Raw genomic sequence first — 26,211 nt, forward strand, 5'->3', positions numbered from 1 at the left:
TGTGGCCCTCACTAAGGGTTGGGGTTAGGGACTCAAGGGCCCAGCAACCTCAACTTATCTCACTGACTTACCATTCTAGGCATGTCAAAGGCCGAGTGCTGGTAGCTCTTGCAGATGGGACCCTAGCTATCTTCCATCGTGGTGAGGGTAAGGCCTGGTGGCCCTTGCAGAGGCAAGCCTAGGGGTTCCTGGGTTCCTGGGTCCATTGGTCCATCCTGAGCCTGGCGGTAGGTCCTCCACACTAACCATGTGATCAGAGATGGACCCTAGCCAAACTTGAGCAGGTGTTCTGGGCTCTTTCTAGATGGCCAGTGGGACCTGAGCAACTATCACCTGATGGACCTAGGCCACCCACACCACTCCATCCGTTGCATGGCTGTAGTGGACGACAGAGTCTGGTGTGGCTACAAGAACAAGGTGCATGTCATCCAGCCCAAGACAATGCAGATCGAGGCAAGTATTAGCTAATGGCCTCCAGAGTGAGGAGGGGCTTCTGCCAGATTGGAGGTTGGGACAGGCAGTGTGTCATTAAGGTGGACCCTGCATCACATCACAGCAAGCCCAGATCCCTTACCTGTCCATTATCCACCCCTGTTGACTGGCTGCCATTAACCAACAGAAATCATTTGATGCCCATCCAAGGCGGGAAAGCCAGGTGCGACAGCTTGCCTGGATCGGTGATGGAGTATGGGTTTCTATTCGCTTGGATTCCACCCTTCGACTCTACCATGCTCACACCCACCAGCACCTGCAGGATGTGGACATCGAGCCATATGTTAGCAAGATGCTGGGTGAGCAGGCATAGTGGGCATATGCCTATAACCCCAGCACTTGGGAGGTGGAAACAGGAGAATCAGACATTCAAGGTCGTTTTTAGTTATATAGTCAAGTTTCAGGCCATCCTGGGCTACATGAGGACCTGCCTCAATATAGATCAAATAAAGATGCCATGTTAGGGGAAACACCTGGGGCACCCATCACTGGCTATGCTGACCGCTCTTCTGTTCTCACCCAGGTACCGGCAAGCTGGGCTTCTCCTTCGTCCGCATCACAGCCCTACTCATTGCGGGCAACCGTCTGTGGGTGGGCACTGGCAACGGCGTTGTCATCTCCATCCCCCTGACTGAGAGTAAGTTCCCAACCCTAGAGGACACCTATCCAGAAAGCAGCAGCTATGCTAAAGAGTTTCCAGAGTAGGTGGAACTGGGGAGCCACCTCTCTGGCCAAGCTTAGCCTTCCTTCCTCTTTTTTCCTCAGCTGTAGTCCTGCATCGAGGCCAGCTTTTGGGGCTCCGAGGTAAGTCCTCAGCACTTGCCCCCATGTGACTTGGAGCATTTGCTCTGCCCCTAGCACTCACCATCTCCAGCTGCCTGCTGAAAATAAGATGGTCCTATTCTCCTGGCCTTGTTTTCTCAGCCAACAAGACATCTCCAACATCTGGGGAGGGGACTCGCCCAGGGGGTGTCATCCATGTGTATGGGGACGACAGCAGTGACAAGGCAGCCAGCAGCTTCATCCCCTACTGCTCCATGGCTCAGGCTCAGCTCTGCTTCCATGGACACCGTGATGCTGTCAAATTTTTTGTCTCTGTGCCAGGTACATAGATGGTCCTAAGCCTCTTTGCCCACTGTACTACCGTAGCACAGCTCTGACCTTTTCAAGAGACTATAGCCCTAAGATTCCTCTGCCCATGACAGGAAATGTACTTGCCACTCTGAATGGCAGTGTGCTAGACAGCCCATCGGAGGGTCCTGGGCCTGCTGCGCCTGCTGCAGATTCTGAGGGCCAGAAGTTGAAGAATGCGCTGGTGCTAAGTGGTGGTGAAGGTTACATTGACTTCCGCATTGGTAAGTTGGCACAAGCTAGAGGTAGGGCTTGGTGTGGGTATGTGGGGAGTCCTCATGACTGCCAATCCTCCAGGGGACGGCGAGGATGATGAAACAGAGGAAGTTGCCGGGGATGTGAACCAGGTGAAGCCCGTGTTGTCCAAGGCTGAGCGCAGCCACATAATCGTGTGGCAGGTTTCCTACACCCCTGAGTGAGAACCTGCCCTGCCTGATGCCAACTGTACATAGGACCCTACCTACCTGCCCCCCCGCCTGTTCCCTGGGGCAGTCAGGTTCGTCCATCCCCTTTTAACCTCTCAACTTGCAGCTTTTGCCTGAGGTCCAGCCCCCAGCTGTTAGAGAGGGGTGAAGCAAGTTTGGGGAGTGAGACAGGAGGAGGAGAGCCTCTGGGACACCCTCTCTCCAGCAGCTCCTGGCCCTGGCCAACACCCAGCCCCAGTGAAGTCCCAGGGGCCCCTCAGGGCAAGTCAGGACCAAGATTGCTATGGGCAGCTCCCACAGGCGGCCCTGGCAGGAGCAGGGACCGCACACTGCCGAGTCTTCCCCAAGTCTACTTGCTTTGCATGCAGCCCTGAGGGTCCCAGGCCTAGCCACTGTCCGCTACCAGAAGCAAGGCTAGAACCGTCTGGATTCCGGGACCTCAGCCAGCCTTCTCTGGAATTTTCCCTATCTCCAAACTTACATTCCCTTGGCCCCAGCCTGGGTCTTACCTGGGAACCTGGCATGAAAGCTCAGGGCCATCCTCCCTGGGCAGCTGCTTCAAAGATGATAAATACCCATTAACCCAAGGGCTCCCAAGATTGTCAAGCCCCTCATAGACCAGTGTCCCCTAGGCTCTTCATGGGCACAAGATTAACCTTGGAGGAGCAAGACCCTAGTGCCCTGCCCCTCCCAGAAGCTCCAAGGGTAGAATTTCTCAGGCTGCCAGGGCAGGCACAGGCCTCAGGAAGAAGGATGGCCCTGGTGTCTCCAGAGTCAGTCCTAGGATGCAGGCTCGGCCTCAGGTTAATGGAGGATGGTGTGCTCCCCAGGGCCTGCCTCATGCACAGGGCTCGAAGGAGCCCAGCTCGCGGACACGTACTAAGTGCCTAGGGCTGCCAGCTGTGGCCTGCTCCCTTGGAGAGCAACTAACAGAGGCTGCCAGGCAGAGAGGCCAGAAGAGCTGAGGACTGGCCAGGATGGGCAGAGTTATAAGCAAGTGTGTGGAGGCAGGTGCTGCCCTGGCCCTGGTCTTACTCTTCCAGGGGCATTGATCAGAGTCAGCTGGCCTCTACTGCCCTCTCACCACCAGAGAAGCACAGATCCAGGGGCATTGCCCCTGAGCCCATCTGGCCACAATAAGCTGCAGCATTGTGCAGCTGCAGGCTTCTCCCCACCATCCTGCCACCTCTCCACTGTGATGTATGTCCCTTGTCTGTTCCCACAGGAGTGTGAAGTGACTGGGGTTAGCTGGGTGGGTGCAGCTGGAGGAAGGGGCCAGTGCAACTCTCCTCAGGCTTTGGCCTTGCAAGTGAACTCACATATCTGCTCTGTATGTAATAAATGTCTTAACAGTACTTTTGTCTTGAAACCACACCAGTGCACAAGGGTTTTCTGCAGTTTATTATGAAAAAAATACAGGGAGGGATGTGGGAGTGACTGTCCCTGGACAGACTGGGTCGGGTGGACCTGCACCCACAGCACTATTACTGCTGCCGAGCTCTGTGAGGATGGCAGAAGACCAGAAACCTCCAGGTTGGTAACGCTGACTTTAGTCGCATCTACTCATACAGCCAATGCCCAACGCTGTCCTCCCAACACAGAAGCTCTTCCTCATGAAACCAAAGCGCAATCTCTCTGTGAGCACTTTCCACCGAGTCACTGCCATGAATCACATTCCTGTGCGGGAATGGCAAGTGAGCCAGAGAGGAGGGGTGAGGGGTGGCCAGGGAGTTTGGTAGGACTTACTTGCCAACTTCCACGCAGAAATCCCCACGGATGGTGCCAGGCATGGCGTCCCCTGGGTCAGTAGCCCCTATGAGGGCCCGCGAAGCACGCACAACGTCCATCCCTTGCCACACCTGCAGGGGTTACTGTCAGAGTGATAAGCGCCCCCAAGGCCTCGCCCTTCCCTTGCAGGTCATTGGAAACTCACCATGGCCACCACGGGACCAGAGCTCATGTATTTAACTAGCCGGCTGTAGAAGGGTCTCTCGCGCAGCTCGGCATAATGCTCCCGCAACAGCTCTTCGGAAGCCTAGGGGAGGGACAGCTACCTGTACCAGGGCCCCGACCCTAGACCCACTAGCTCCTTTGCCCGCCCATACCTGCACTAGTTTTAGTGCCACCAGCTTGAAGCCCTTTCTCTCAAAGCGACGCACAATCTCGCCCACCAGCCGCCGCTGCACGCCGTCGGGCTTCACTGCCAAGAACGTGCGCTCGTTCACGCCGCTGTAGGCTGCGAGAGTACAGACTTAAGGCATGCCCTACCACGCACCCAGACCGGCCCCAGTCTGCCCTGGTGCTCACCTGCGGGAAAGAGGTTAGCGAAGATGGTCAGCACCAGGCAGATCATGGCGGCGGATGGGGCGGACCAGGCGGCGAGGGGGCGTGGCCTCCCTTAAAGGACCTCCAGGCGCGGGTTCCGCAGTCCCAGCACATTTCAGCCTGGGCACAGCCCCAGAGCTTGAGTGTACCAGAGCAACAGGCACTCTGTTGCGAACCGCCGCCTTCCCTGCCCCGTCCTGCGGTACCCACGTAATGAAACCACAACACGGGCCGCTTCGTGCCTTTATTTCCAGACCAAAGTGCGAGTAAGAGGCCGCCTGAAACCAACAGCCTGTCAACTGCCCCACCATTCAATGGGAGGTGTGTCAGGGCTGTAGGGTCTAACTCTTCACCAAAAGGGAGATCTGGCACAGTCAAAGACACTTGTCCATCAAATGACTCAAACGACTTCTCTGCCCGTCCTGGCAGTTAGACTGGGGTGCCCTTGGCCTTCCCTTTGGTCTCCTGTTTTGCAGGATAGTCCCAGGGATGCACCCGAGTCCTCTCCAGGTTCAGGAGCGGCTCCTGGACGCTGGTATCCCCGTTTTTCTGTCGTTCAGCGAGGATCATGGCCCGCAGCAGAGGTGGGTAGGGGACAGGGTTCAACCTATCCTCTGGTTTCGCAGTGAACGCAGTAAAGGCCTCCTCTTCGTGCTTGGGTACCAACCGCCAATCGTGGTACATGGCATGCTCGATTTCCCGAGCCTCATCCTCACTCTTTCCTGGGGAAAGAAGACAAGCTGACTGCCTGATGGTTGGATAACCTGCGCACCATAACAGGCTCCAACTAGCACCCATCCTTACCTTTGAAGGTCAGGATGCCCCAGGCCCTCCCGTGGTCCAAGTTCTGCAGAACAAGAGGGGTAATTATCAACAGAGAGTCACTGCCACTAAGTTACGTAGGTAAGGGAGGCATACAGGCCCAGGTGGTTCAGGGTGGGTAGAACCAGCCGGTGTGGTCCAGGGTGGGCAAGATGAAGAAAGTGTGGGCAAGATGAAGAAAGTGTAGACAAGAGCGGGCAGCACAGGGAGAGAGCGCACCTGCGCCGTGTAGTCGGGCCTCACTCGCGTGAGGCGCCAGTAGCACGGCTCGTCGTGCTGCCATAGCCAGGACTTGCGGGTGACCAGACGGCCCAGGCCAAACAACGGGAGGCGGGCGAGCAGCTGTAGGAGGCGGCTCTCACGGCGCACGTCGGCCCAGGCGCGCACCGGCAGCCGGCGACCCGAGTGTGGCCGGGTCAGAGTCTCGTAGTCTAGGGCGTAGAGCTGCGAGTCTCGCGGCTGGTTCCGCTGCTCGCGCAGGGCGCGTACGCGGCGGGCCAGCTCGGCGATCAGCCGGGGTCTCACTCTCTTCCGCGCCATGCCTGTGCCCTTACGCCTCCGGAAACTTGTGCTTCAGGAGCTCTCCCGATCCGGAAGCGGTCGGTGTTCTCTACAAAAGCATCCGGGTACATCCGGAAGCTGTAGGAAGGGTGGACTATGGCAGAGGGAGAACCCAGGAGAGCTACGGGCCAGCGTCGCGGCCGGGGTCGGGGTCTGGGTCAGCGTCGACCTCAAACCTGGGAGATCTCCGACTCAGACGACGAAGGTGCTGCCGCTAGGAAGATGGGCAAGCAAGCCTCGAGTACAGTAAGCGAGCACAGGACTGCAGCCAAGGCATTACGGGCGGATCAGGTCCTGAGTCGTCTGGCGGTGTGCGTGGACCCAGGTGCGGGGCCGGGGGTGGAGAGGCTGGGAACTTGGGACTGGCTCCACGTCAGGGTGGCATCGTCATCCACAAGCCTTCATGGGAGAGGGTGAAATGACCGAGCTGTCGCCTACCGGGCCCAGCTATCCTGGAAGATGCAGGTTCCGATATCCTGATGGAGGCGTTGGGCACGCTAGGCTGTGAATGCCGCATCGAGCCGCAGCTCCTGTCTCGCAGCCTGCAGTGGAGCGTTGTGAAGACCGACCCAGCCCCCAGCAGTGTGAGTGTCTCACTATCACCACCCTAGTGCCAGTCTTATTTCAGGTTTCACTTGGGCCTCCGGCTAGCGAAGTCTCTGCATCTATCTTTCTTGCCTCGCACAGGAGTAACCTAAAAGCTGAAGGATGCCCAGTCGCATTTCTTAACACAAGAAACCTGAACCCAACTGCTGCCAGAACCTCCTGTTGGCAATGAGGATGGGTTGTTCATTGAGTGGGCTAGTTTTGTAACTTCTAGGGAGCAGTCCTGGCAGGCCTGAACGTCACTGGGTGGAGAGCTGGAGAGTTATTGACAGTGTTTGGTGGCTGGGCAGTAGGGGTAAAAACCTTGGGCCCACACAGGTGGTTAGCAGGGTTGGCGATGTTCTCTACAGGTGCCGCTGGAGGTGTGGACTGAGGATGAGCAGGACCAGTTGCTGCTGCTGGAACCCCAGGAGTTTCTTCGGAGTGCTGTGCAGTTGACCCAGGTATCTGGGGAAGATCTGTCATTTGTCTTGTAGGGCTGGAACTACTATAGAGGTGTCGAGGGAAATACAAGGAAAACTTGCTGAGTGCTCTAGACACAAGAGGATTGAAGGTCCTCTAGGAGAACTGAGAATAGTGACCTGGGCTGCAAACCTGGCCGGGGGAGGGGGTGGAGCCTACAATTCTGGCTGGTAGTACCCCTATGCGCTGGCTGTGGGGTCTGCCTACAACGGCTGATAATCCCTCACTCAGCTGCTCCTGTTCCTTGAACACAAGGAGAACAATGCCTAGCTGATATTTGCCTGGAGTACAGTTCTGCTGATCTCTTAGTGGGTGCTACTGTCCAGGGGTCAGCATTTGTCAAGCACCTGCTGGGTGGCCAGCCTGGGTGTAAAGTGGACCAGAAGCAAGGGGGCTGGCTCACTTCTGCACCATAGCTGGAATGTGCCTGTGTATTCCTGGGCCTTAAGGAATCAGAGCCAATCCCCAGAGAACAGACAAGACCTGGGAGATTCCCCCAGTTCTCTCTTGCCCCCAGTTTCTCTGGAAACTGGCCACACTGGTGGCTATTGCGTGCTGTCTACCGTGGCCCACCTGTGAGCAGGCGTGTGACGGTTCTTCTTTCAGACCACAGGCCTGCCTTACTCCATGCCCTGGCTTCCTCCCAACAGTCCAGCCCGCCTCCATCTGGCTGTCATTGGACTGGATACATACGTGTGGTATCGCTCTCCCTGAACCAGTAGGGCTGGCTTGGGTGGTGTCCCAGTAAAATGGGATTGCCTCTAGGGGCTGCTGTGCTACAGCTGGCCCCACTTGCCCTGGGTGGACCCTGCAGAGGCAGGAGACTTGGAAGCCCAAAGGTTCCCTCTGTTCAGGTCTCAGCAGCCCAGTTCTCAGAGGACATGGCAGCTAAAGGAGTCAAAGGAAGCCCAAGGCAAGGTGGCCATCAGCTGGCCCGAGGTGGAGGAGGTAAGGGCTGCCACTGAGTTGAGTTAGATGGCTGGCCTCGGTTTCTGCACTTGGGTTGCTGTATGGGGCCTGTCAGAGCTAGACTTTGTCCCCACCATAATTGGGATGGCACCCCTCAGCAGACATCCAGCCCATACCCACTGTCACGCTCCGCAGGCCCTGGTGCTGCTTCAGCTCCACGCAGACCTGGACGTGCTGTTGGTGGCGTCATGGCAGGAGCTGAGTCAGTATGTGTGTGCCTTCACCAAGGCCCTCTCCCAGCGCCCCTCCAAGTATACACCCCCGCAGGGACCGAGTGGAGGCGGGACAGGGCTGGAGGGACGCACAGATGAAGGTTCTTAAGGTTCTGTCTGGGGTTCCCTCTCATTTCAGGCAGTACCGGGACTCCCAGGCCTTTTCCTTCTGCACAGCAGGGCACTGGGCCTCAGGCCAGCAAGTGGCCAAAGATGGCTCTGGGCTCCGAGGAGTGTGGTGGCGGCAAATCAGACAGTTCAACCGGGTCAGCCCAGCTGTGGCTGATGCTGTTGTCACCGCCTTCCCCTCACCCCGCCTTCTGCAACAGGTGAATCCCCAGTCCCCTTCCCAGGACTAGGGCCTAAAGCCTGCATACTCACACCTGTGCCCACTCTAGGCTCTACTGGACTGCGGCACGGAGCAGGAGCGCCTAAATCTCCTAGCTGACCTCCCCGTGAAGGTCCACAAAGGCAGGCAGCCCCGCAGGGTGGGACCTGACATTTCACGACGAATCTGCATCTTCCTGACTACCACCAACCCCCACCTCCTGCTGGACCTGAGCTCTTGATCACACCTGTGACATCCTTGGGCTGCTTCTTGCCCAAGAGACTGACTAGTCATTCCAAGAGACTGGCAAGGATTGGGCCCGACCAGCATGCTTTTTTTTTCAGTCTGGGGTAGACTATTGTTCTCTGGTCAAATGGAAGCACCATGGGAGGTGATGGGGTAAGGGAAGCTGGGCAGTAGGTAGCAGGGGCCCTGGAGTGACTGGGGCTTCAATATGCCCTTGGCCTGGATCCTGGGTGCAGGAAACCTGGTAGCAGAACTGACTGCCCATGTGGGCAATTCCCAGTCCCATTGCCATCTGGAAGCTTAGGGTACATCCTCAGGAAGTAGTAAGAGACCCTTGGGAAAAGACATCTAAGCTGCTGGACAGACAGACACAGTGGAAGGTAAACCATAGGCACAGACAGCTCAGGCCTTATTGGGGACTGTTTTAATGTTATATAGCCTATGAGAACGAGACAAAAACCCTTCACAGGGCACCCACTGACATCTTTGTAATGGGCAGGAGCTGACAACATGCAGTTGCAAGTCAGGAAAACCCCAAGGCCCTGTGGGTTGGGACAGCTCATCTCCTTTTCCCTGGGCTGTGTTTGAGTCAGCTAGCATCCCAGGTTTATAATCTAGGTCCTGAAGTGTTTGGGCTGCTGTTCCCAAGACACATGGCAACTCAGAGCACACACAGGAGTGCTGCTCCCCCAGCACATGCAGTAGACTGGCCTCCACGCTCCATGGCCTGTCCTGGCTTCAGGGAGAGGGACAAGCCTGGACCTCAGTTCTTCCCTCTCCTGCTGCCCTTGAAGGGACAGAATAAGGTAGCCACGCTTCAGCTGGAGAAGTCAGCTTCTTTTGCAGCGCTTCCTCTGACAGGGCCTGGTCTCGGCGCTCTCGACACCAGTTGTGGCTGTGCCAGGAGGGGGTCCAGGGGACTTCCAGTGGTTGCAGTTCATGCTCAGGACCCAGCCCAGCTTGTTACGTAGCACTTGCTTGAGGCCAGGTGGCAAGGGCAGGCCCTCGAGGGTATCTCCTGAGTTTGGCCGCAGCTGGCGCAGGCGATAGCAGCACAGGTATTGCAGGGAGGTGGAGCTGGCACAGGAGCGGATGACTTTCATGCTGCTCTTGGCAGCTGTGGAGCACACCATCGGGTAGAACCTTCTGTTTTGCAGCCGGGTGGCAGCCACTCCTGGAAGGAAGACTCAACTTGAGTGTATGTAGGTCAGGAGCCAAGAAGCTCCTCCCATAATACACCAAGGTGAACAGCTCATGCCACTCTGAACACAAAAGACAGAATCACCTTGGCTTCACCTGTCCACCCTGGAGAGCCTCAGATAGGGCTATCTGACTGAGACCTGGTCAGGAAGGCACCCTCACCTATGCACTTCCTGTTCTTGAAGAAGGTCAGCGTCCCATGCCAGGTGTCCAAGTGTACGCCGATGATAGAGCCCTGGCCGAAGCGTGAAGAGAAAGTTATCTTGTCGCCTTTGTGATGGAGGAGCCCTGGGAGAGCAGATGGGTAAGCCTGGGAGGCCTGTGGCACTGCCGGCCCCACCCACAACCCAGGCAATACCCACCAGTGTAGGAGAGGCCCCAGCTGTCTTCGTCCCTGCCAAGCAGGCTGCAGAATGTGTGATGGTACTTGTCCAGGTCTACATCTGAGGTCCCGATGCCCACCATCTGAAACAGTGGGGCTGGGCTAGTTAGGTGCCTAGGGGCCGGGCCCATGGCAGCTACCCTTTTGGCTGGCCATTTACCATGTCAGTGCCATACACAGGAGAGGTCATCTTGATTTCCCAGAAATGCTGGCCATCCCCTAGCTCCTTGGTGCCCCGAATGGCCGCAGTACCACAGCTGTACTCCGTATGAAAGCTGACCTTGCGGTTATCACAGCTCAGCAAGGTGGCTGAGGATTTGTTCAGGTCATCCCAGACCCAATCAAAATCTGTAAGACAGAGGCCCCAAACTAGGCAGGGCTGGGGCAAAGCAGCCTTACTCTGGTGCCAGAGAACCTGCCCAGCCCCCACAGGCTCCGGTGACGGGGCACTCACCCTCATCCTCCTCACCACACCGGCAGTCCTTGCCACGGTGTGCTGTGTGTAGGCTGTTGCAGAAGGTAGCCTCATTCTGGCCCTCACAGTCACAGAAGGACTCTCCTGTCACGGGCACAGCACTGGGGATGGATGGTGGCAGGGAAGAGTACTCAGGGTCGGAGTCTGAGTCGCTGTGCTGGGAGGAAAGTGACAGAATGTTCTACTTATGGTAGCTTTCCTATTGCCAGGCTACCTGACCCTTTCTCACATCCTCCAGAGAAGAATCCTCCTGGGGTTCTCCAGTGTCCAGCATAAGCAACCTCAGTGCTAAAATTTGACTTCTATGCCTGAAAGAGCACAGTGGAATGGGGAGGTGTTCTCAGGGGCAAATAGCTTCTCACTTGACTTCTTAAAGGACTCTGAAATTCAATATCCAGCCCTCAGCACCATTTCCGCACAGCCAGAAGCCTGGCTGTCACAGACCACACAAGATGGGGCCCTCCAGTGCCCACCTCGTGCTGCCGCCAGGTAGCTCAAGGTCAGCAAGGTCTAGCATCTGGCTCCTCACAGCCTAAGACCTAAGCCTTAGGATGTATGCTCCCACCCCATGCAAGGTCACTGGAGCAAAAGGGGCATACACAATGAATCCTAATGGGCTAATGTATCTGCTTCAAGCCCCAGCCGCAGCAAACTCCTCCAAAGATGCAGTCCATGTGGCTTGAGCTCAGTCCCCGGAGGTTGATAGAGGTGAAGACAAAGCAGGGCTGGCCAGGTTCCAGCTACTGACTTCCCATTCAGCTGCTCTGCAGGCCCTTGGAGCCCTGTTTCGGTGCTAGGTTAGCTGGCTCGGCAGTCTCTGGAGCTTTGACATCTGCCTCCTCGGCCTTCCATGCCCTACACAGTTCATGACCCTCTATAACCTGAGCAGACCACGACCATATCAGTTCTGCCATCCACCCTGGAGTCACATCTATTGCCAGCCACATATCCAGCCCTGTTACGGGCACCAGGTGATCACTGCGATCCCTAAATGGAAGCATTCAGTCGCCAACAGAAGCTTGGACCAGATCTTTCACCCCCATATTCTTTTCACAATACTCAGGGCTCTCTACTGTCCTGTTCTCTGCTTTTTGCAATATTGCCAGCTCCTCAGGAAGGCCCCAAATCACACACCAAACCATCATGGTAGTTCAGTAGCATGAGCAGATGAGGAAGTAGCCAGCTAAGGGAGATTGGAAACTGACCTTCAACTCCAGGCCTGTATGCTCGAATAGGGGAGTACTAACTCCACAGGAAGCCAGACACAGGATGTTTAGTTAACCGAGGCAAACCTAGACCCCCTCAGCAGCCAACCAGAACAGCTATCATGTCTGAAGGAAAGGCTTATAGGGCAGACCTTGTACTCGCTGGCAAAGATGGGATTCTCTAAAGCCAAAGCAAACCCAGTGAATCAGGAGTCAGGGTATACGGTCAATCTACCTTAGGACAGGAAGGAGGGATGATGTGGCTCAACCCAGCAAAGAACTCACAGACACCAGGAACTAACTGCCACCTGACTACATGACAGGCATGTGTGTGTCACTGCTGCCATCCCTCAGTGATGACTCTGAGGCAGTAGCAGGCAGGCTTATAGGCTGCTCCAGGATGTATTGTCATTGGGTGTAGCTGAAAATTTGGGTTGACCTCTCAAGTTCAGAAGCCCCCACTGACCAAGTCAGTAAATCTATGGCTTCCAAGTTTTCCTCATGCCCATGTGAGGCGATCCCATGAGCTTCTAGAAGGGACTCTGTGTTGTAGGAAGCCATGACATCAGAGTAGAGGCGATACAGGGCAGGGCCAGAATACCAGTCCAGTAAAGCAAGACTGATGAAGAGCCCCCACAAGGGCCTAGTCAGGTGTATCAAGCTGGTATCTACCCTGTGCCCTGCATTCCTTGGCCTCCCTGTGCTTGGAGTCTGCAACAGAGGAAGTCTTTCAAAACTGAACTCAAGAACTAAAGATTAAAGAACAAAAACAAAAGCATTTGCCGATGGCCTGAGTTTGATCCCATGGGTATTATATGGTAGGAGCAGAGAACTAACTCCTGCAAGTTAGCCTGACTTGACATGCTCATCATGGTGCGCATGTGCCCACACAGTAAGTAAACTGCCTCAAGTCCAAGGCCAGCCTGTGCTACAGCGTGAGACTATTTCTAAAAAAAAAGAAAAAAAAGCTGGTGGTAGCACACGCCTTTCATCCCAACGCTTGGGAAGCAGAGGCAGGCGGATCTCTGAGTTCAAGTCTAGCTTGGTCTAGTTCCAGAATAGCCAGGGCTACACAAAATAAAGACCACAGATCCTTTTATACACATGAATGTAAAGTGAGTATTTGTGTAGCAAAAGAAACATACAGGATCATCAAGATGGTCCAGCATGTGTATGCTTGCTACGACAAAGGACAACCTAAGCTTGATCCCAAACAAAGGTGGAAGGAGAGAGCAAGCCCACAAAGGAAGACAAAACTGTCTCCTGACATCCACCCATTAACTGTGTCACACAACAGTAAACAAAACAAAAATATCCAGAAGGTGGCTACCAGGTTGGCAACAGTTACTCCGGAAACTGGTAGGGCTGATGAACAGGCATCCGTTGTACACTGAGCAGCACTGTCCAGGACTTACAGGGATCCCTTCAGTCTTGATTCTCTGTCTCTCTCAGGCTACATACCCTTTACCAGGCCAAAGAGCCCTCCTTCCAACCTCAGCGACTTTATCACTCCCCATCCATACACCGGTCAACCCCACCTTGTCAGTGAGACCTACCTGCCCATCAGAGTCATAGCCCCAGTTAGTGGTGCCTGCCAAAGCCACGGCTCGGGCATCTGTGTCTCGGCGGGCTGCACTCAGAACAAAGTGCCATGCCCTGCTACTCCGCGGACGCCGGGCCATAGTGGAAAGGACCTGGAGAAAAACTTAATTGTAAGTCTTAAAGACACATAATTTGTCAGAATACCGAAACAAGACCAATACCCACAACTCTACCCCCTGGCATTTCTGGGCCACCTGGCAGGCTAGGCCATAGACCCACCACAGGATGGGGACTCCGCGGCCCTGGACACTCAACCTGGGCTCCAGAAACTCCCACAAGCTCGTACCTGGCTCCAGTACCTGAGCACCTCAATCAAGCCCAGGGCGATGGTGTGAAACGCAACCCAGACACCCATAACTCTGGAAGTTCCCCAGCTCATCTCTGCACTCCGTTCAGGAGCTGCTGCCCCTCGGGTATATGACACTTAACTTGCTCCTCCTTCGCTGTCCACTTTAGCAAATGGCATCCCCAGCATCCAGTTCCTCATGCCAGAAACACAGCTGTCATCCACTCCTGACACCCCTACTTCCAACACCCCTGAAGTGGTTCCAACTTGTCGCTGGAGACCCACCGCTTCCTGCACCACACACCTCTGGTCCATCCCACCCCACACACCACAAACCCAGCTCAGTCTCGGAAACAACCTTAAACTCTACTCAGGCCTTGACGTCGTTCCTGGGACAAAATGCAAGGCTCTGGGAGGGCTAGATCTCCTCACCCGAGTGGACTGTCTGTCTAATAGTCGACTTCGTCCTAGTTGCCTCCCGTCCCCCGCAGATCCACTGCACTACCCTACCTCGCCCCAGTCACCCACAAAGGGGCCGAGCGCGGCCGCGCCCAGCACTCCGCAGCAGTTGGGCTGGCTGAGCGCCGGACAGGAGGACACAGTAGGAACCCAATGAATGAACCACAGACGTCCTGGGTCGCGGCCGCACTCGGCCTCCGCGGGGCCAGAGGCTCGCGGATCTCGCTAAGACGATGCGGCTGGCACCTGGCTCCGAGGTCCCCACCCAGAAACCCGAGCGCCACCGCTGAGGAACAAAAGGTGGCCGGTTTGACCGCCTGCAAGGTCAGCGCGCCACCAGCCGGGCCTGGCCGGGCTGGGCCGGCGCGCCTCACCTGCGGCCAAGCGCTCCGCCGGCGCTGACCCACTTTCCGTTCCGGCAGCGACGCAAACAATCCCCGCCCCCGCGCTGCATTGGCCGGGCAGCCGAAGGCGGGCTCTCCCGCGGCTTCGCGCGGGGGCGGGTCTCGCGAGACAGGGCTGCTGTCGAGAGGCTTGCTCGACCTGTCAATCCTGAACCAAAGTTCCTACTGGTCCTCGCTAGAGCTGTCAAAATTTTTCTCGCATTACTATTGGACAAGCATGCGGAAGTATTTCTGTGTCCGTGGCGTCATCTTCAGTTGCCAGGATTGGGTTCTCTTCAGGTGATCTGATTGGCTGACGATTGCGAGACTAGGCCTCTCAAAATGAGCCAAGGGTGAACTCTTGTTGCCATTGGTTCAAAGGCTCGGAGAGTTTGGAGAGGAAGCGGAAGGGAGCCGAGAAGAGCAGCTGGCAGCGGGATGGAGGCGGCAGCTGGTGAGTGTGCGGGTCGGCCAGGCGTGAGGGGTTGGGGAAGTCTGAAGGCGGACCGAGTGCAACGACTCACCTGTGGCCTGCACACAGAGTAGCCTGAAATGCCAATGCATGGCATGTCCCCTTGTTTACCGAGCCAGCCGGGTGACGCGGATGCACATGGAGGCGGTTACGGCTGCTCTAGGTCCTCAGCCTTGCTCCTTCGAGAGAGCTGGGAGCCCACTGCAGTCTGTAATGTGGAGTCTGTGCATTCGGGCACAGGTGCCGCTTAGCTTGATAAACTGGCTTCTGTGTTTCCTCTGTCTCTGTTGAAGGGAGCTGGCAGTTTGAGGACTATCACAGGTGAGCGTTAGCACACAGTGTCAAGTGTGCACGTGCCTTCAGTTACTCCACCTCAGACAGAAGTGAGACCGAGACAGGTCTGGGACTTCTAGAAGACCTGCTACCAGGGTGCCTTTGTCTTTGTCGCTCTCCCGGACACCCCAACTTCTTTTTCTCACCAGAGCCCGAGAATCTGGCCGGCGTGCGAAATATCATCCTTGTCCTCTCTGGAAAGGGGGGCGTTGGGAAAAGTACCATCTCCACGGAGTTGGCCCTGGCGCTGCACCACCAGGGCAAGAAGGTGAGGCCCCGACTCGGGCTGACACCTGCTGCACTTAGTTTCCAGCTCCCAGCAATCCTGGAAGGGCTTCTCCCCACCCCTCAGCATCCGCTCTCTTTTAGGTGGGGATCCTAGATGTAGACCTGTGCGGGCCCAGCATCCCACGCATGCTCCGTGCACAAGGCAAGGCAGTGCACCAGTGTGACCATGGCTGGGTGCCTGTCTTTGTGGATCAGGAGCAGAGCATCTCCCTCATGTCCGTGGGCTTCCTGCTGGAGAACCCTGACGAGGCCGTGGTGTGGAGAGGTCCCAAGAAACACGGTAAGAACTCGGTGGGGGGAGGTCCCCCAGCTGACCTTTCAGTACCACTTGCGGCTACTTTCCCTCCTATCATGGCTGCTGCCTTTAGTAAATTAAGAATCTAGCCCTGGCCTCTTGGTATTGGAGACTCTGTGCCAATGGAATGCTTCCACTGCTCATGCATGCCCATCCAGCTGGATATACACACCCCTGTGTCCCTGAGAAGCCTCTTCCAGCTTCTGTGACAACCATATCAGCCTCTGAATGGAGAGAGCGACGAGAGACCCACATCAGGGGAGAAGCGTTGTTTGGCCTGTGTTGTCCATCTCTTAGTTAGGAAGGGAGGTCTCCTGAGAGCCTCGCCCTCTCTCAGCACACGGGTCTGAGGCGCAACAGTGTGTAGTGGGCCAAGTGCTGAGCTTCAAGGAGGTAACGTTAGACCATCCTGGCTGTAGTGAGGGGCTTCCCGGGAAGAAGAGCACACTTAGAGGGAATGGCTCGCTGCTCCTGGACATGCCGGCAAGGAGCTCCATGCCAGGCCATTTTCTGGCCTAGAGGACACAGGGGCCCTTCGGAGAGACTCATCCTCACCTGGGGCCGGAAGGGGTATAGCCGGGTCAAGTGGAGTGTGTGGACGCAGTTCAGTGCTGGGAAGCACGGAGTGTTTGTGGGGGCCCCCGAGCTCTGCCTCCCCAGTTACCTCGCAGATCAAGGACCCTTGCTGCCTGTGTGGCAGGTGTTCCCACCGTCCCCTGAGAGCTGCCCAGTAGCAGCTGGTAGATCCTGGGGCTGGGGGCTGGACAAGATGGGCCTCCCCAGCCTAACGCCCCCTCAGGTTACTGCCGGTCTCTGGGGTCTTGGCAGCACTGATAAAGCAGTTCGTGTCTGACGTGGCCTGGGGAGAGCTGGACTATCTGGTTGTGGACACGCCACCAGGGACTTCTGATGAGCACATGGCCACCGTGGAAGCCCTGCGCCCCTACAGGCCCCTGGGGGCCCTTGTGGTCACCACACCACAGGTACTACTGGCATCTCCTCCAATGTCATCTGGCGGGGGGGGTGTCTGTCTGTGTGCCTGTGTTCTGTTGGGCTGGGCTTTGGTGGGCCATGTTCCCTGCTGATTACGTGGTCTTGGCTGGCATGTGGCTGACTGGCCTCTTTACTCTGATCTACAGGCAGTGTCTGTTGGGGATGTGAGGCGGGAACTGACTTTCTGTAGGAAGACTGGGCTGCAGGTCATCGGGGTCGTGGAGAACATGAGCGGCTTCGCCTGCCCACACTGCGCTGTGAGTCTCTGAAGATGGGGGGGCTAATTCAAGGTCTGAGGGAGTGCAAGACAGGGCACACAGTCAGAGACTTCCAGTAAGAAAGTCCCCTGTCCATCAGTTCAGATAAGTGACTTCCTGGCCAATGAAGACTCTGTTCCTACCTGGGTATTCCCCCTGGAGCAGCTGGAGAGCTCACCTTGGCCGTGGGTCTGCAGACTGGACCCTCATAGCCCTTGTCTCCTAGGAGTGCACCAACGTCTTCTCCAGGGGCGGAGGGGAGGAGCTGGCCCAGCTGGCTGGAGTCCCTTTTTTAGGTAAGTGTCAAGAGCAAGCCAGCAAGGGTCCCAGATTGCACCTACCAGGCTTCTGAGTGGGTCTGACCAAAGTGTTAGGCCTGACTTCAGTGAGTGTCGGGTTTGGTGTTTATGTGGACCTCCCACCGCCCAGCAGTTTTCTGGGTGTGCGTGTGGCAGGGGGACCAGGCTCTGCCACTTGCCCAGTTATTTAAGTGGGGGGTCAGGGAGGTCAGGCCTGAGTTTCTGGCAGATGTGTGGTAGTTGACACTCCTCTTATTTTTATTTGTTTATTGGGGAGGGGGTTGTGGCACTTGCCACAGGGAACATGTTGAAGTCAGGTGCCAGTTTGTGTGTGTGGGGGGGGGTCAGTTCTCACCTTCTACCGTGTAGGTCCCGGAGTCTGAAGTCAGGTTGTCAGACTCGGAAACAGCACCTCCACCCACTGAGCCCTCCTGTCGGCCCTTCCCTGGCCTTTGTTGTTGCAGGCTCTGTTCCCCTAGATCCGCAGCTCACCAGGAGCCTGGAGGAGGGCCGTGACTTCATCCAGGAGTTCCCCAAGAGCACCACGTACACCGCACTCACTTCCATTGCCCAGAAAGTTCTGCACAGGATGCCTGCTCTGCACTCCTGACAGCCTCACAGCCTCTCCTGGCGCTGTGTGCCCTGTCCACAGCCTACAGGAACTCTGGGAGCAGGACAGCCTACAGGAATTCTGGGAGCAGTTGTCCTCAGGACTGTCTTGGGACCTACGGTTGCTGGCCTAAGCAATGGCTGGTCTTTGTGATGGCTTCCATGCAGACATCTCCCTGCAGGCCCCAGTGACATTCCCAGGAATGTTTGGGCAGAGTTTCTTTACCATCAGTGGCTTCACCAGACTAGTTTGTAGCTGAGGGGACGGTTTGGGTCCTAGTTTCTTGAGATGGTCGCAGCCTTAACCTCCACCCTATGGGCTTTGTCCAGCCCTAGTTCCTTCCACCCCAGTTCCACAGGCTGCTCAGACAGCACTCTGTACACGAGTTGGCCAGTACGTTCTCCTCCTGAATCACCCTGAGTGCCCACAAGGGCTTCACTGTGGAGCCTTCCGTGATGCACTGTGTGGTTTACTTGGTAACTTGCAGGAGTCTACCATTAAACTATCTCCCCACCTTGTGAAGAACCCAGCATCCAGACCCTTCTGTTCTCAGTGAGATGGCGTTTGCTGCATTCTAGGTCTGGAACAGGCAGTGTCAGTAAAGATATAATGGTGAGGATGTCTGTCTTGTCTTGGGGACGGATGTCAGCATGTTGTGTTTTCAGAGACCCCGTGGGCCTGGGGCAGCTGGAAGCCATAGGATGAGAGCTGAGGCACAGAGGCCCTTTCCTCCTTCCTGGAAAAGTCAGGAAGGAAATCTCTGGAAAGCAGCTGGTGACCTGTTATGTCTTCCTGGGGCAAAGCTGAGCTCTCCAGGGGACAGTGGGGGCCTGGGGAGCATCCAGAGAATGGTTCCTGCAGTCAGATGGGAAGGCGCTGTCCTCACCTCCACCCCACCCCAGCAGTTAATGCCCAGCAGTGAGCAATGTGGTGACCTCCACACCTGGGATCCAGACAGCTGTGAGAAGCCCACCTGGTCCCAGTGTCGTGCCCTGAGGGAAGGCTGCAATGCCAGGATTTGGGGAGATGTAGGTGCCTGTAGTTCCTTGTGTTGGAGGAGAGGGTCCCAAGAAGCCCAAGAGGACATGGACACCGCAGGGTGAAGCGGGATGCATGTTCCCAGCAGCAACAAGGCTCAGATGGGCTCAGGTAGATGAGCTAGGACAGGGTAGAAGAGGTGGGGACAAAGACAGAGACCACAGGCCACTTTCCCCAAGGGCACACTCGACAAGCCATGCTTAGTGCTTGCTTTTAATTGTTGCCAGCAGGGAGTGCTGCTGAGTGCTTCGCCTCCTGGTTGGGTCCTTGGGCACCTGGCCTGTGCCCACCTTTCTGAGTTTAGGCCACATAGCTGCCGGTACTGCCCTGCTTCCAGGAAGTGAGCAACCTAGGACCTGTCCCCTATACCCCCACCCCCACTGGCTTCAAGGGCCGGCGATTCTGGTAACAGTGAGATACTGTCCTGACCACAAGGCAGCATTAGGCCAAACCAGGCCAGTGGTAGCCAGGGTCAGCAGTGCGCAAAATGTGTTTCGCTGATGTCTCGAAGGTCGAGGCCTGAGACGTCGGCAGGACCAGCACAGGTGATGTTGTTGTAGGTGTGCACTGGCTGGCAGTCATCCCCCTCGCAGACGGTCTGAACAAAGCGGGGAACGATACCGGGGTTCTGCAGGGCAAAGTCACGCAGTGCCTTGAGGGGACAGTGGCAGTCCCAGGGGTTGGCATCAAGCCACAGACGCTCCAGGCCAGGCTGTGGCGAGAAGGTGTGCAAAGAGTTGTTCCTGAGGCTGAGGTAGCGCAGCCGCCCCAGTGGTGAGAAAAGGCCTTCCGACAGCTCCTCCAGGCAATTGTGGGAGATGTCCAGCCAGAAGGCCCGCTGCAAGGGGCTCAGGACATCCTCAGACAGCGCCGACAGCCGGTTATGCGAGAGAAGCAGGTACTCTAGCTGACCAAGTCCCTGGAAAAGCTGGCGGGGCAGATGTGTGAGCTGGTTGTCGGTAAGATCAAGCTCCAGGAGCTCAGAGAGCCCCGCCAGGCTATGCTCCTCGATGCTGGAGATGCTGTTGCCCCTGAGGAAGAGCCTGCGCAGCCCCGAGAGGCCGGCGAAAGTGTGCAGGCGGATGCGACCCAGGCAGCTGTGCTCCAGGTGTAGGCTGTGCAGCTTGGCCAGGCCTTGGAACACTCGCTCTGGGAGGCTCCTCAGACAGTTGCCGGAGAGATTCATAACGGCCACATTGAAGAGGCCAGAGAAGGCACCCAGCTTGATCTCGTGGATCTGATTGTCATTGAGCGTGAGCACCTCCAGCTGCCCAAGGCCCTCAAATGTCTTCTCACCTAACTGCCGGATGCGATTGTGACCAAGCTGCAGTTCCTCCAGGAAATGTAAGTCTTTGAAAGTACGGGGCCGCAAGATAGTGATGGCATTGTGTGCCAGGCGCAGGACATGCAGACCCAGCAGGCCTGGGAAGGTGTCCTCCAGGAGGCCTGCCACGCGGTTATGGGACAGGTCCAGCCAGCGCAGTGCCTTCATGCCCAGGAAGGCACCGGGGGCCACAGCTGTGACTAAGTTGCGGTCCAGGTAGAGCTTCTGCAGCCTGGGCAGGTGTACGAAGACATTGGCTTTGACGCTGCGCAGCGCGTTCCTGCTCAGGTCCAGCTCTCGCAGCTCACCCAAGCCACAGAAGAGCGAAGGCTGCAGGTAAGCCAGTTTGTTGCCAGCCAGCACCAGCTCCCGGAGGTTACCCAGGCCCTGGAACACCGTATCGGGCAGTACCACTAGGCTGTTCCAGCCCAGGTTGAGGTCCCAGAGGTGCCCGAGGCCCCGGAACAGCCCCTCTTCCAGCCGGCCCAGGAGGTTGTTGCTCAGGCTGAGTGAAGCCAGGCTGGGCGTGTGCGTGAACAAGCCAGCAGCCAGGCCTCGGAGCAGGTTCCGCTCCAGGTGCAAGTGGTAGAGGTTCTGCAGGCCCAGCAGCGCCTGTGGCTCCAGACTGCTCAGCCAGCTGCCCTGCAGGTTGAGGAAGTCCAAGCTGGACAGGTTTTGAAAAGCCGCTGAGGGGATGGAGGAGAGGTTGTTGCCGTCGAGCCACAGGGCCCTGGTGCTCACTGGGATGCCGTCAGGCAGCTGTGTGAGGTTCCTCGCGCTGCAGAAGACGCTGAGCTCCTCCGTGTCGTCGTCACAGCTGCAGGTACAGGTGACAGGGCACGGGGGGCCCTCGGCATCCCTGGATGCTCCAGGATCTGCCCCTTGCAGGTCACAGGAGCCCAGTGCCACCCAGAAAGCCAGAAGTATGACCAGGGCTGGGCCTCCTGTGGGGAGAAGGGCTTGGCAAGGAGGTGCCCAGAGGACTGTGACCCAGGATGTGAGCCAACCCCTGGGCTTCCCTAGGCCTCAGCCACTGTAAGAGAAGGGTGTTGTTTGAGCTCTGAGACCTGTGATCAACCCTCTTTGATATGAGCAGCCAGATCCTATCCTTGGAGGTAACTTCACTTTTCCAGTTCATGGAACCAGCGAGTGGTGGTCCCCATCTCACTGCACCCTGGGCTTAGAGCTTCCATTTCAACCTGGCTTCACAGGCAACCTTGGCCCTGGCCACTAGGCCATGTGGCAGTGTGTGTCCTCTGGGGTATACACAGTCAGGCTGAAAAGCAGAGCCGAGCTGTTGGCCAAGACCTGGCTGTTCCAGAATATTCTGGAACAGACCCGGGCAGCATATTCATTTGTGGTCCCCAGTGACTGAACAGCAAGCTGGGCACTCCCTGCCTGTTTGGCCCCTAGCTGGGAAAGGCACACCCTACTTGCTCCCCAGTATACGCAGCCTGTACCACCTGCTGTACCACCTGCTGGCAGAAGAATGGGGTCTAGAAAACCCTGACCCCACTCACACGATTCAGCCAGCACCTCAGGTATGCCGAGAGCGCCAGCTCAGGCTGGGCAGCACCATTCCGCACCACACAGCATGCATCCAGCGTGACTGCACAATGGTTCTGGAGTGAGACTTCATGGGGCAGCCCCTGGCATTGTGGTAGCATGCCAAAGGCATAAGACACTGGCTTCCTACTCACCCGGGGCTGGGCCCCTGAGAGAAGCAGTAGCTAGAAGGATCACAGGCTGTGGCTAGCACACCATCGCCGCAAGCTGTGAGGTAGGGCTGTGGGGAGCGCTGGGCTCGTTTCTGCACTTTGTCATGCCCAGGGGTTCAGGACTTGTTTCTGCCTGCCCTGCCTTCGTTTGGCCCTCCCCCAGTGCCACCACCAAGGGAGAGCATAACAGACCCCTTGGGGTCATGATTAGCAGTATCCAAGGCCCAATCCAGAATTCCCACCAGCCCACCCTGAGCCGAGCTCACTGCAGCTTTTCCCAGTGGGCTCAGGGTTGAGGGCCAGCTACCCTCAGAGTAAGTGGCAAGGATATGGGGTCCTCACCTGTCCTCGGGGCCATTGTGCCTCACACAGAACTGGCTGCAGGCAGGCAGTGAGCGAGGGCTGTCTAAGTGCGGGCTGCTGCCCTCTGGATTTCCTCATTGCCAGTAGCTGGCAGCCTTAAGCTGGCCCTGCCCCACACTCGGTCTCCTTTAACCCTCTCGTGCTGGGCAGCTAGTCTCAACCGCAAGTCTCCTGGGTGCAGATGGTGCAGGGGAGAGGTGGGGCTCTGAAGGTTGCCCATGCAGGTGTTGGAGGTGGAGGCTTGTTGGAGTAGCCTTACAGGATCTGGTGCTCAAGATAGAGGGGGCCTCTCTCGAAGTAGGTTCAGCCAGGGTGAGAACACCCTTGTGCTCGCCGGTCCTTGGGGAACCCTCCTCACCCCCGCCCCATACTGAGCAGATGGCTGTGTCGGGTTAAGCAGTTGCTGCCTGTTTCTTACAGACCCTCCTAAATTTCTAGCATGTTGCCTGAGCTGGGGTTTCTTTCTTTTGGCTTTTTTTTTTTTTTTTTGGTTTTTCAAGACAGGGTTTCTTTGTGTAGCCCTGGTTATCCTGAACTCACTCCGTAGACCAGGCTGGCCCCAAATTCATAGAGCTCTGTCTGCCTCTGCTTCCCAAGCGCTGGGATTTAAAGGTATGCGCCACTACCACTTGGTTTACCTGGGGTTTTACAGGCTAAGTGGGTTCCACCATTTGGGCTTCCCAGCCCAGGGGTTTGTCCAGGGCTCAGTCTCAGCCTTCCAGTGACCTCTAGGTCAGCTGATGTCTGGCCACTGCCCCTCCCCCAGGGCCTCTTCTAGGAACACCTGGCAGGGCCACCAGCTACCTCATGTTTGCCTTCAGTAGCACATCCCTCCTGGGAAAGGCTGGCAAGAGGGCAGTGGGACACCCAGGCCCTAAGGGCCAGGGCCAGCAGCTTCCACGGGCCTCTGACTGTCCTCAGCGGCAACAAGGGCCTAACTACCACAGTTCCTTGTGTGTAGAGACCCCGGATAAACGTGCTGCCTCTGGGGTAGGTTAGGGGGCTGCTCATGGGGCCCTCAACTTGGCCCTGGCTCCACTCACCCTGCCGGAGCCACATCTCGGCTTCCTCCTCCAGGGCCTGAGAGCTGTGACCTGGCGGACACTCCAAAGCTCAGCGAACCCTGCCTTGAGCTCTGTCCCTTTGCCCTGCCTGGGGTGGTGGGAATGCACACGGGAGGGGCCAGGAAAGGCAGTGCTGGGTTTCAGGGGGAGCACTTCTCGGGGGGGTTGGGGGACATTAGGACCTATCTCCAAGCAGACAGAGGAAGTAGACAGGTCTGGGAGGGTCAGGGGGCTGTGGCTTCCACTCTGCTGCCTCATCTCTAGGGCATTTTCCAGGTTATTCCTCAGCCTCTTTTCTGAGAAATTATAGATCGGCAGGGGGAAGCTCCGCCCAGAGCTACAGAGCAGTTTACACAGTAAAAGTGCAGGCTCAGCAGGACTGTGGGGCCAGTGGCCTGCCTCAGTCTCTGTTGGGAAAGGGGGCCGGGCAGCACTGCACGGGAGTCCCTGCGGGGCCCAGCTCTACTCTAGGCTGGGATCTCCCTGTCCACTGCAGACACCACTGTATGTGGAGTGGAGGCCTTCGCAGGCTTTTGACAGCTTGGTTAGAGCCAAGTCAGCCTCCTGAGTCCTGCAGTCACACAGCACAGTAACATAACCAGAGTTCTCTACTTCCCAACAGCCCAGCTATCCTGTCAAGGTTATCCTTCCCAGGGCCATGCTTGGGGCCCGTGGGGCCTGTGTCTAGCCCTGAATATGCCATCAGATGCAGAGTGCACCGGGTCAGCCTCTGGACATCACCCGCGTGAGAGACAGCCATGTGGTACATCTGTCCTAACTGGCCACTCAGTTCCTCCCTCCAGGACCACTCACAGTGAAGCTGTGGGTGGTGGCTATGAAGCCTGAGAAGGGAATGTGGGTGTCTCTGTGGGGGCAGGACTTGGGGTCCATATGGCTTCCCTAGCCATCTCCGCGTGCTACCTACTGGTAGATGGCTGTCCTAGTGGTCTGTGTTTTCTGGGCCTCTGGTTAGGCTGAGCACACTGAAGCTGCCTTAATACATGGGGAGGTGCTTAGTCTTACTGCAGCTTGATATGCCCTGTTTTGTTGGCACTCATGGGAGACCTGCCCTTCGTAAACAGAAATGGAGGAGGAGTGGATCTGGGGGTGGGAACAGAGGGTTAGTGGGGAAGGGATGGGGAGGGAAGGAGGGAGGGGAAACTGTGACCAGGATATAAAATAAATGTATTTTTAAAAATCAGGTGAGCATAGGATCTATTCTATTGATCAGTTGTCGGTTTTTATTCCAGTATCATGCTGTTGTTATAGCTCTGTAATATAACTTAAAATCAGATGGTTAGCATTTAGCTTTGTGTGCTGTGTATGCGTACATGTGGAGGCCGGGGACATCCAGTGTCCCCCTCAGCCACTTTTCTGACATTTTTTGAGGCAAGACTCAAACGGAACCAGCAGCTCACTGACTGGTCAGACTGGCCCGAGAGATTGGTGTGTCTCCACCACCACGTCACAGTGCTATGCGGCAGATGTGCCCACAGCCAGCTCTGTGGGGGAGGGGTCTTCACGCAGGCGGTGTTTTCAGAGCCGCAACTGTACTGACTGCCATGGGTTTTCTTGGCCATTTTTTCATCACTTGTGAAGATGTGTAGTCTTTTTGCCCTTTTTGTGTTAAGAATATTTTTATGAGTATTTGCCTGCATGTACATATATGTACTGCATGCAAACCTGGTGCCTGAAGAGGCCAAAAGAGGGCACTGGATCCCCTGGCACCGGAGGCAGAGACAGTTGTGTGGCACCATGTGGGTGTCTTAACTGTTGAGAAGACTGTTTTTGACACCCAACAAAAACAAATGGCTACCAGCACACTAGTTCATTCTTGATTCTGTCTCTCATCCTGGCGCCTAACCTTGTCCTTGTACCACACTCTCATTGTAGTACCTACTTCAGTTAGTCAGAGGTCCCCAAGCCTTCTTTGACTGAGTTGTTTTGGCTCACGTGGCTTCTTTGAATCACTGCATAATTTTAAAACCCGCTTGTTACTTTCTTAAACACATGCTAGGATCCTGCTGGGGTTGTGCTTTTTTAACCTGCAGATCAGTTTGTGGGGAACCAGCACCTTAGCAGCGCCTGTCTCACTGGTGAGCATGGCTGCCTGCCTATTGGTTTAGCTCCTTCATTTCTCTTAGGAACATTTTGCCATTTTCCCTGGGTAAACCTTACATTTTGATAAAATGGTTTTGCTGCTACTGAGAATGAAACTGCTTTGGTTTCACTTTTGGGTTACTACTATGTAGAGATACAATGAATCTATCTTAAAACCCAAGACTCTGCCCAGCTCGTTAATTCTAGTGTGAAGCAGTGCTCCTTGGGGTTTGCTGTGCAGGGCTGTGCCATTAATTCACCTTCTCCATGTCGTTATTCTCCATACCCTGGCATGCTTTCTATGATTGACTGCAGTGCCCTGTGAAGTGGCAAGAGAGGATGACTTTGTCTTGTCCCTGTGTAGGAGAATTAAGTCATGTGTCATTGTGATCTGACTGTATGATTCTCACAGATTCTAAGAGGCAGTGTATGTTTGCCAGAGATGCCCATTTCCCAATTCCTGGAATTTGTGATCATTACATGACA

At 56.3% G+C, this 26,211-nt stretch overlaps 7 protein-coding genes across 41 annotated transcripts in view; 3 read left to right on the plus strand and 4 right to left on the minus strand.

Annotated features, from left to right (window-relative positions):
• Mapk8ip3 (mitogen-activated protein kinase 8 interacting protein 3) overlaps nucleotides 1-3,422 on the plus strand; it is a 42,116-nt gene extending 38,694 nt beyond the window's left edge. For all 28 annotated transcript variants that reach the window (XM_085694740.2, XM_085694747.2, XM_085694742.2 and 25 more), the window contains 8 exons: nucleotides 80-147; nucleotides 305-453; nucleotides 620-791; nucleotides 1,016-1,129; nucleotides 1,258-1,296; nucleotides 1,417-1,596; nucleotides 1,698-1,847; nucleotides 1,921-3,422. In XM_085694740.2, the coding sequence (XP_085550866.2) occupies nucleotides 80-147; nucleotides 305-453; nucleotides 620-791; nucleotides 1,016-1,129; nucleotides 1,258-1,296; nucleotides 1,417-1,596; nucleotides 1,698-1,847; nucleotides 1,921-2,042 (994 nt within the window). In that variant the 3' untranslated portion in view covers nucleotides 2,043-3,422. The remainder of the gene's footprint in view (nucleotides 1-79; nucleotides 148-304; nucleotides 454-619; nucleotides 792-1,015; nucleotides 1,130-1,257; nucleotides 1,297-1,416; nucleotides 1,597-1,697; nucleotides 1,848-1,920) is intronic.
• An 8-nt stretch (nucleotides 3,423-3,430) lies between these two features.
• Nme3 (NME/NM23 nucleoside diphosphate kinase 3) lies at nucleotides 3,431-4,553 on the minus strand. The gene is made up of 5 exons (XM_048436213.3): nucleotides 4,356-4,553; nucleotides 4,154-4,284; nucleotides 3,982-4,083; nucleotides 3,795-3,907; nucleotides 3,431-3,725 (listed from the first exon to the last, which is right to left on the minus strand). Exons 1-5 carry the CDS (start codon nucleotides 4,399-4,401, stop codon nucleotides 3,608-3,610), a joined length of 510 nt encoding a protein of 169 aa, XP_048292170.1. The 5' UTR covers nucleotides 4,402-4,553; the 3' UTR covers nucleotides 3,431-3,607.
• Nucleotides 4,554-4,602: 49 nt separating this feature from the next.
• Nucleotides 4,603-5,735, minus strand: Mrps34 (mitochondrial ribosomal protein S34). Its single transcript, XM_048436211.1, has 3 exons — nucleotides 5,415-5,735; nucleotides 5,178-5,220; nucleotides 4,603-5,095 (listed from the first exon to the last, which is right to left on the minus strand). The coding sequence occupies exons 1-3, from the start codon at nucleotides 5,733-5,735 to the stop codon at nucleotides 4,803-4,805; spliced, it is 657 nt and encodes a 218-aa protein (XP_048292168.1). The 3' UTR covers nucleotides 4,603-4,802.
• Nucleotides 5,736-5,852: 117 nt separating this feature from the next.
• Nucleotides 5,853-8,656, plus strand: Eme2 (essential meiotic structure-specific endonuclease subunit 2). 2 transcript variants are annotated; one of them, XM_048436203.3, is made up of 8 exons: nucleotides 5,853-6,081; nucleotides 6,204-6,340; nucleotides 6,713-6,805; nucleotides 7,431-7,522; nucleotides 7,679-7,772; nucleotides 7,929-8,044; nucleotides 8,145-8,334; nucleotides 8,404-8,656. In XM_048436203.3, the coding sequence occupies exons 1-8, from the start codon at nucleotides 5,853-5,855 to the stop codon at nucleotides 8,572-8,574; spliced, it is 1,122 nt and encodes a 373-aa protein (XP_048292160.3). In that variant the 3' UTR covers nucleotides 8,575-8,656. The 2 variants fall into 2 exon arrangements, with proteins under 2 accessions (XP_048292160.3, XP_048292161.3); XM_048436204.3 differs by having other exon boundaries at nucleotides 7,929-7,999.
• A 330-nt stretch (nucleotides 8,657-8,986) lies between these two features.
• On the minus strand, nucleotides 8,987-14,681 carry Spsb3 (splA/ryanodine receptor domain and SOCS box containing 3). 6 transcript variants are annotated; one of them, XM_085694761.2, is made up of 8 exons: nucleotides 14,575-14,681; nucleotides 13,730-13,742; nucleotides 13,398-13,535; nucleotides 10,616-10,793; nucleotides 10,322-10,509; nucleotides 10,142-10,244; nucleotides 9,942-10,067; nucleotides 8,987-9,753 (listed from the first exon to the last, which is right to left on the minus strand). In XM_085694761.2, exons 1-8 carry the CDS (start codon nucleotides 14,640-14,642, stop codon nucleotides 9,410-9,412), a joined length of 1,158 nt encoding a protein of 385 aa, XP_085550887.1. In that variant the 5' UTR covers nucleotides 14,643-14,681; the 3' UTR covers nucleotides 8,987-9,409. The 6 variants fall into 6 exon arrangements, with proteins under 6 accessions (XP_085550887.1, XP_085550884.1, XP_048292162.1 ...); XM_085694758.2 differs by lacking the exon at nucleotides 13,730-13,742 and having other exon boundaries at nucleotides 14,563-14,667; XM_048436205.3 differs by lacking the exons at nucleotides 13,730-13,742; nucleotides 14,575-14,681 and adding an exon at nucleotides 14,240-14,558.
• A 151-nt stretch (nucleotides 14,682-14,832) lies between these two features.
• On the plus strand, nucleotides 14,833-18,643 carry Nubp2 (NUBP iron-sulfur cluster assembly factor 2, cytosolic). Its single transcript, XM_048436210.3, has 7 exons — nucleotides 14,833-15,025; nucleotides 15,526-15,644; nucleotides 15,746-15,944; nucleotides 16,788-16,942; nucleotides 17,099-17,209; nucleotides 17,436-17,505; nucleotides 17,973-18,643. The coding sequence occupies exons 1-7, from the start codon at nucleotides 15,010-15,012 to the stop codon at nucleotides 18,116-18,118; spliced, it is 816 nt and encodes a 271-aa protein (XP_048292167.3). The 5' UTR covers nucleotides 14,833-15,009; the 3' UTR covers nucleotides 18,119-18,643.
• Igfals (insulin like growth factor binding protein acid labile subunit) lies at nucleotides 17,971-23,753 on the minus strand. Of its 2 annotated transcripts, none has more exons than XM_087910763.1 (2): nucleotides 23,605-23,753; nucleotides 17,971-21,424 (listed from the first exon to the last, which is right to left on the minus strand). In XM_087910763.1, the coding sequence occupies exons 1-2, from the start codon at nucleotides 23,618-23,620 to the stop codon at nucleotides 19,629-19,631; spliced, it is 1,812 nt and encodes a 603-aa protein (XP_087766889.1). In that variant the 5' UTR covers nucleotides 23,621-23,753; the 3' UTR covers nucleotides 17,971-19,628. The 2 variants fall into 2 exon arrangements, with proteins under 2 accessions (XP_087766889.1, XP_048292158.2); XM_048436201.3 differs by lacking the exon at nucleotides 23,605-23,753 and adding an exon at nucleotides 22,541-22,801.
• Between the last annotated feature and the right edge of the window lie 2,458 nt (nucleotides 23,754-26,211).

The sequence above is a fragment of the Myodes glareolus genome, chromosome 9 (assembly GCF_982192425.1).
Source record: "Myodes glareolus chromosome 9, mMyoGla1.1, whole genome shotgun sequence".
Classification (NCBI taxonomy): Eukaryota; Metazoa; Chordata; class Mammalia; order Rodentia; family Cricetidae; genus Myodes; species Myodes glareolus.

Bases quoted from the DNA above. Each gene is read 5' to 3' on its own strand.
- Spsb3 (XM_048436208.3), bottom strand. From the start codon at position 13,822: ATGAGCTGGGGAACTTCCAGAGTTATGGGTGTCTGGGTTGCGTTTCAC. The intron at 13,536-13,729 runs GTACGAGCTTGT...GTTTTTCTCCAG, and splicing joins TGCTCAGGTACTGGAGCCAG to GTCCTTTCCACTATGGCCCG. The intron at 10,245-10,321 runs GTAAATGGCCAG...CCACTGTTTCAG, and splicing joins CTGTGTATGGCACTGACATG to ATGGTGGGCATCGGGACCTC.
- Nme3 (XM_048436213.3), bottom strand. From the start codon at position 4,401: ATGATCTGCCTGGTGCTGACCATCTTCGCTAACCTCTTTCCCGCAG. The intron at 4,285-4,355 runs GTGAGCACCAGG...GTACTCTCGCAG, and splicing joins CGCTAACCTCTTTCCCGCAG to CCTACAGCGGCGTGAACGAG. The intron at 3,908-3,981 runs GTGAGTTTCCAA...TAACCCCTGCAG, and splicing joins CTGGTCCCGTGGTGGCCATG to GTGTGGCAAGGGATGGACGT.
- Nubp2 (XM_048436210.3), top strand. The intron at 15,645-15,745 runs GTGAGGCCCCGA...GCTCTCTTTTAG, and splicing joins TGCACCACCAGGGCAAGAAG to GTGGGGATCCTAGATGTAGA. The intron at 17,506-17,972 runs GTAAGTGTCAAG...TTGTTGTTGCAG, and splicing joins GGCTGGAGTCCCTTTTTTAG to GCTCTGTTCCCCTAGATCCG.
- Mrps34 (XM_048436211.1), bottom strand. From the start codon at position 5,735: ATGGCGCGGAAGAGAGTGAGACCCCGGCTGATCGCCGAGCTGGCCCGC. The intron at 5,221-5,414 runs GTGCGCTCTCTC...CTTGTTCTGCAG, and splicing joins GGCCCGACTACACGGCGCAG to AACTTGGACCACGGGAGGGC. The intron at 5,096-5,177 runs GTAAGGATGGGT...TTCTTTCCCCAG, and splicing joins GGGCATCCTGACCTTCAAAG to GAAAGAGTGAGGATGAGGCT.
- Eme2 (XM_048436203.3), top strand. From the start codon at position 5,853: ATGGCAGAGGGAGAACCCAGGAGAGCTACGGGCCAGCGTCGCGGCCGG. The intron at 6,806-7,430 runs GTATCTGGGGAA...TTCTTCTTTCAG, and splicing joins GTGCTGTGCAGTTGACCCAG to ACCACAGGCCTGCCTTACTC. The intron at 7,523-7,678 runs GTATCGCTCTCC...CCCTCTGTTCAG, and splicing joins GGACTGGATACATACGTGTG to GTCTCAGCAGCCCAGTTCTC.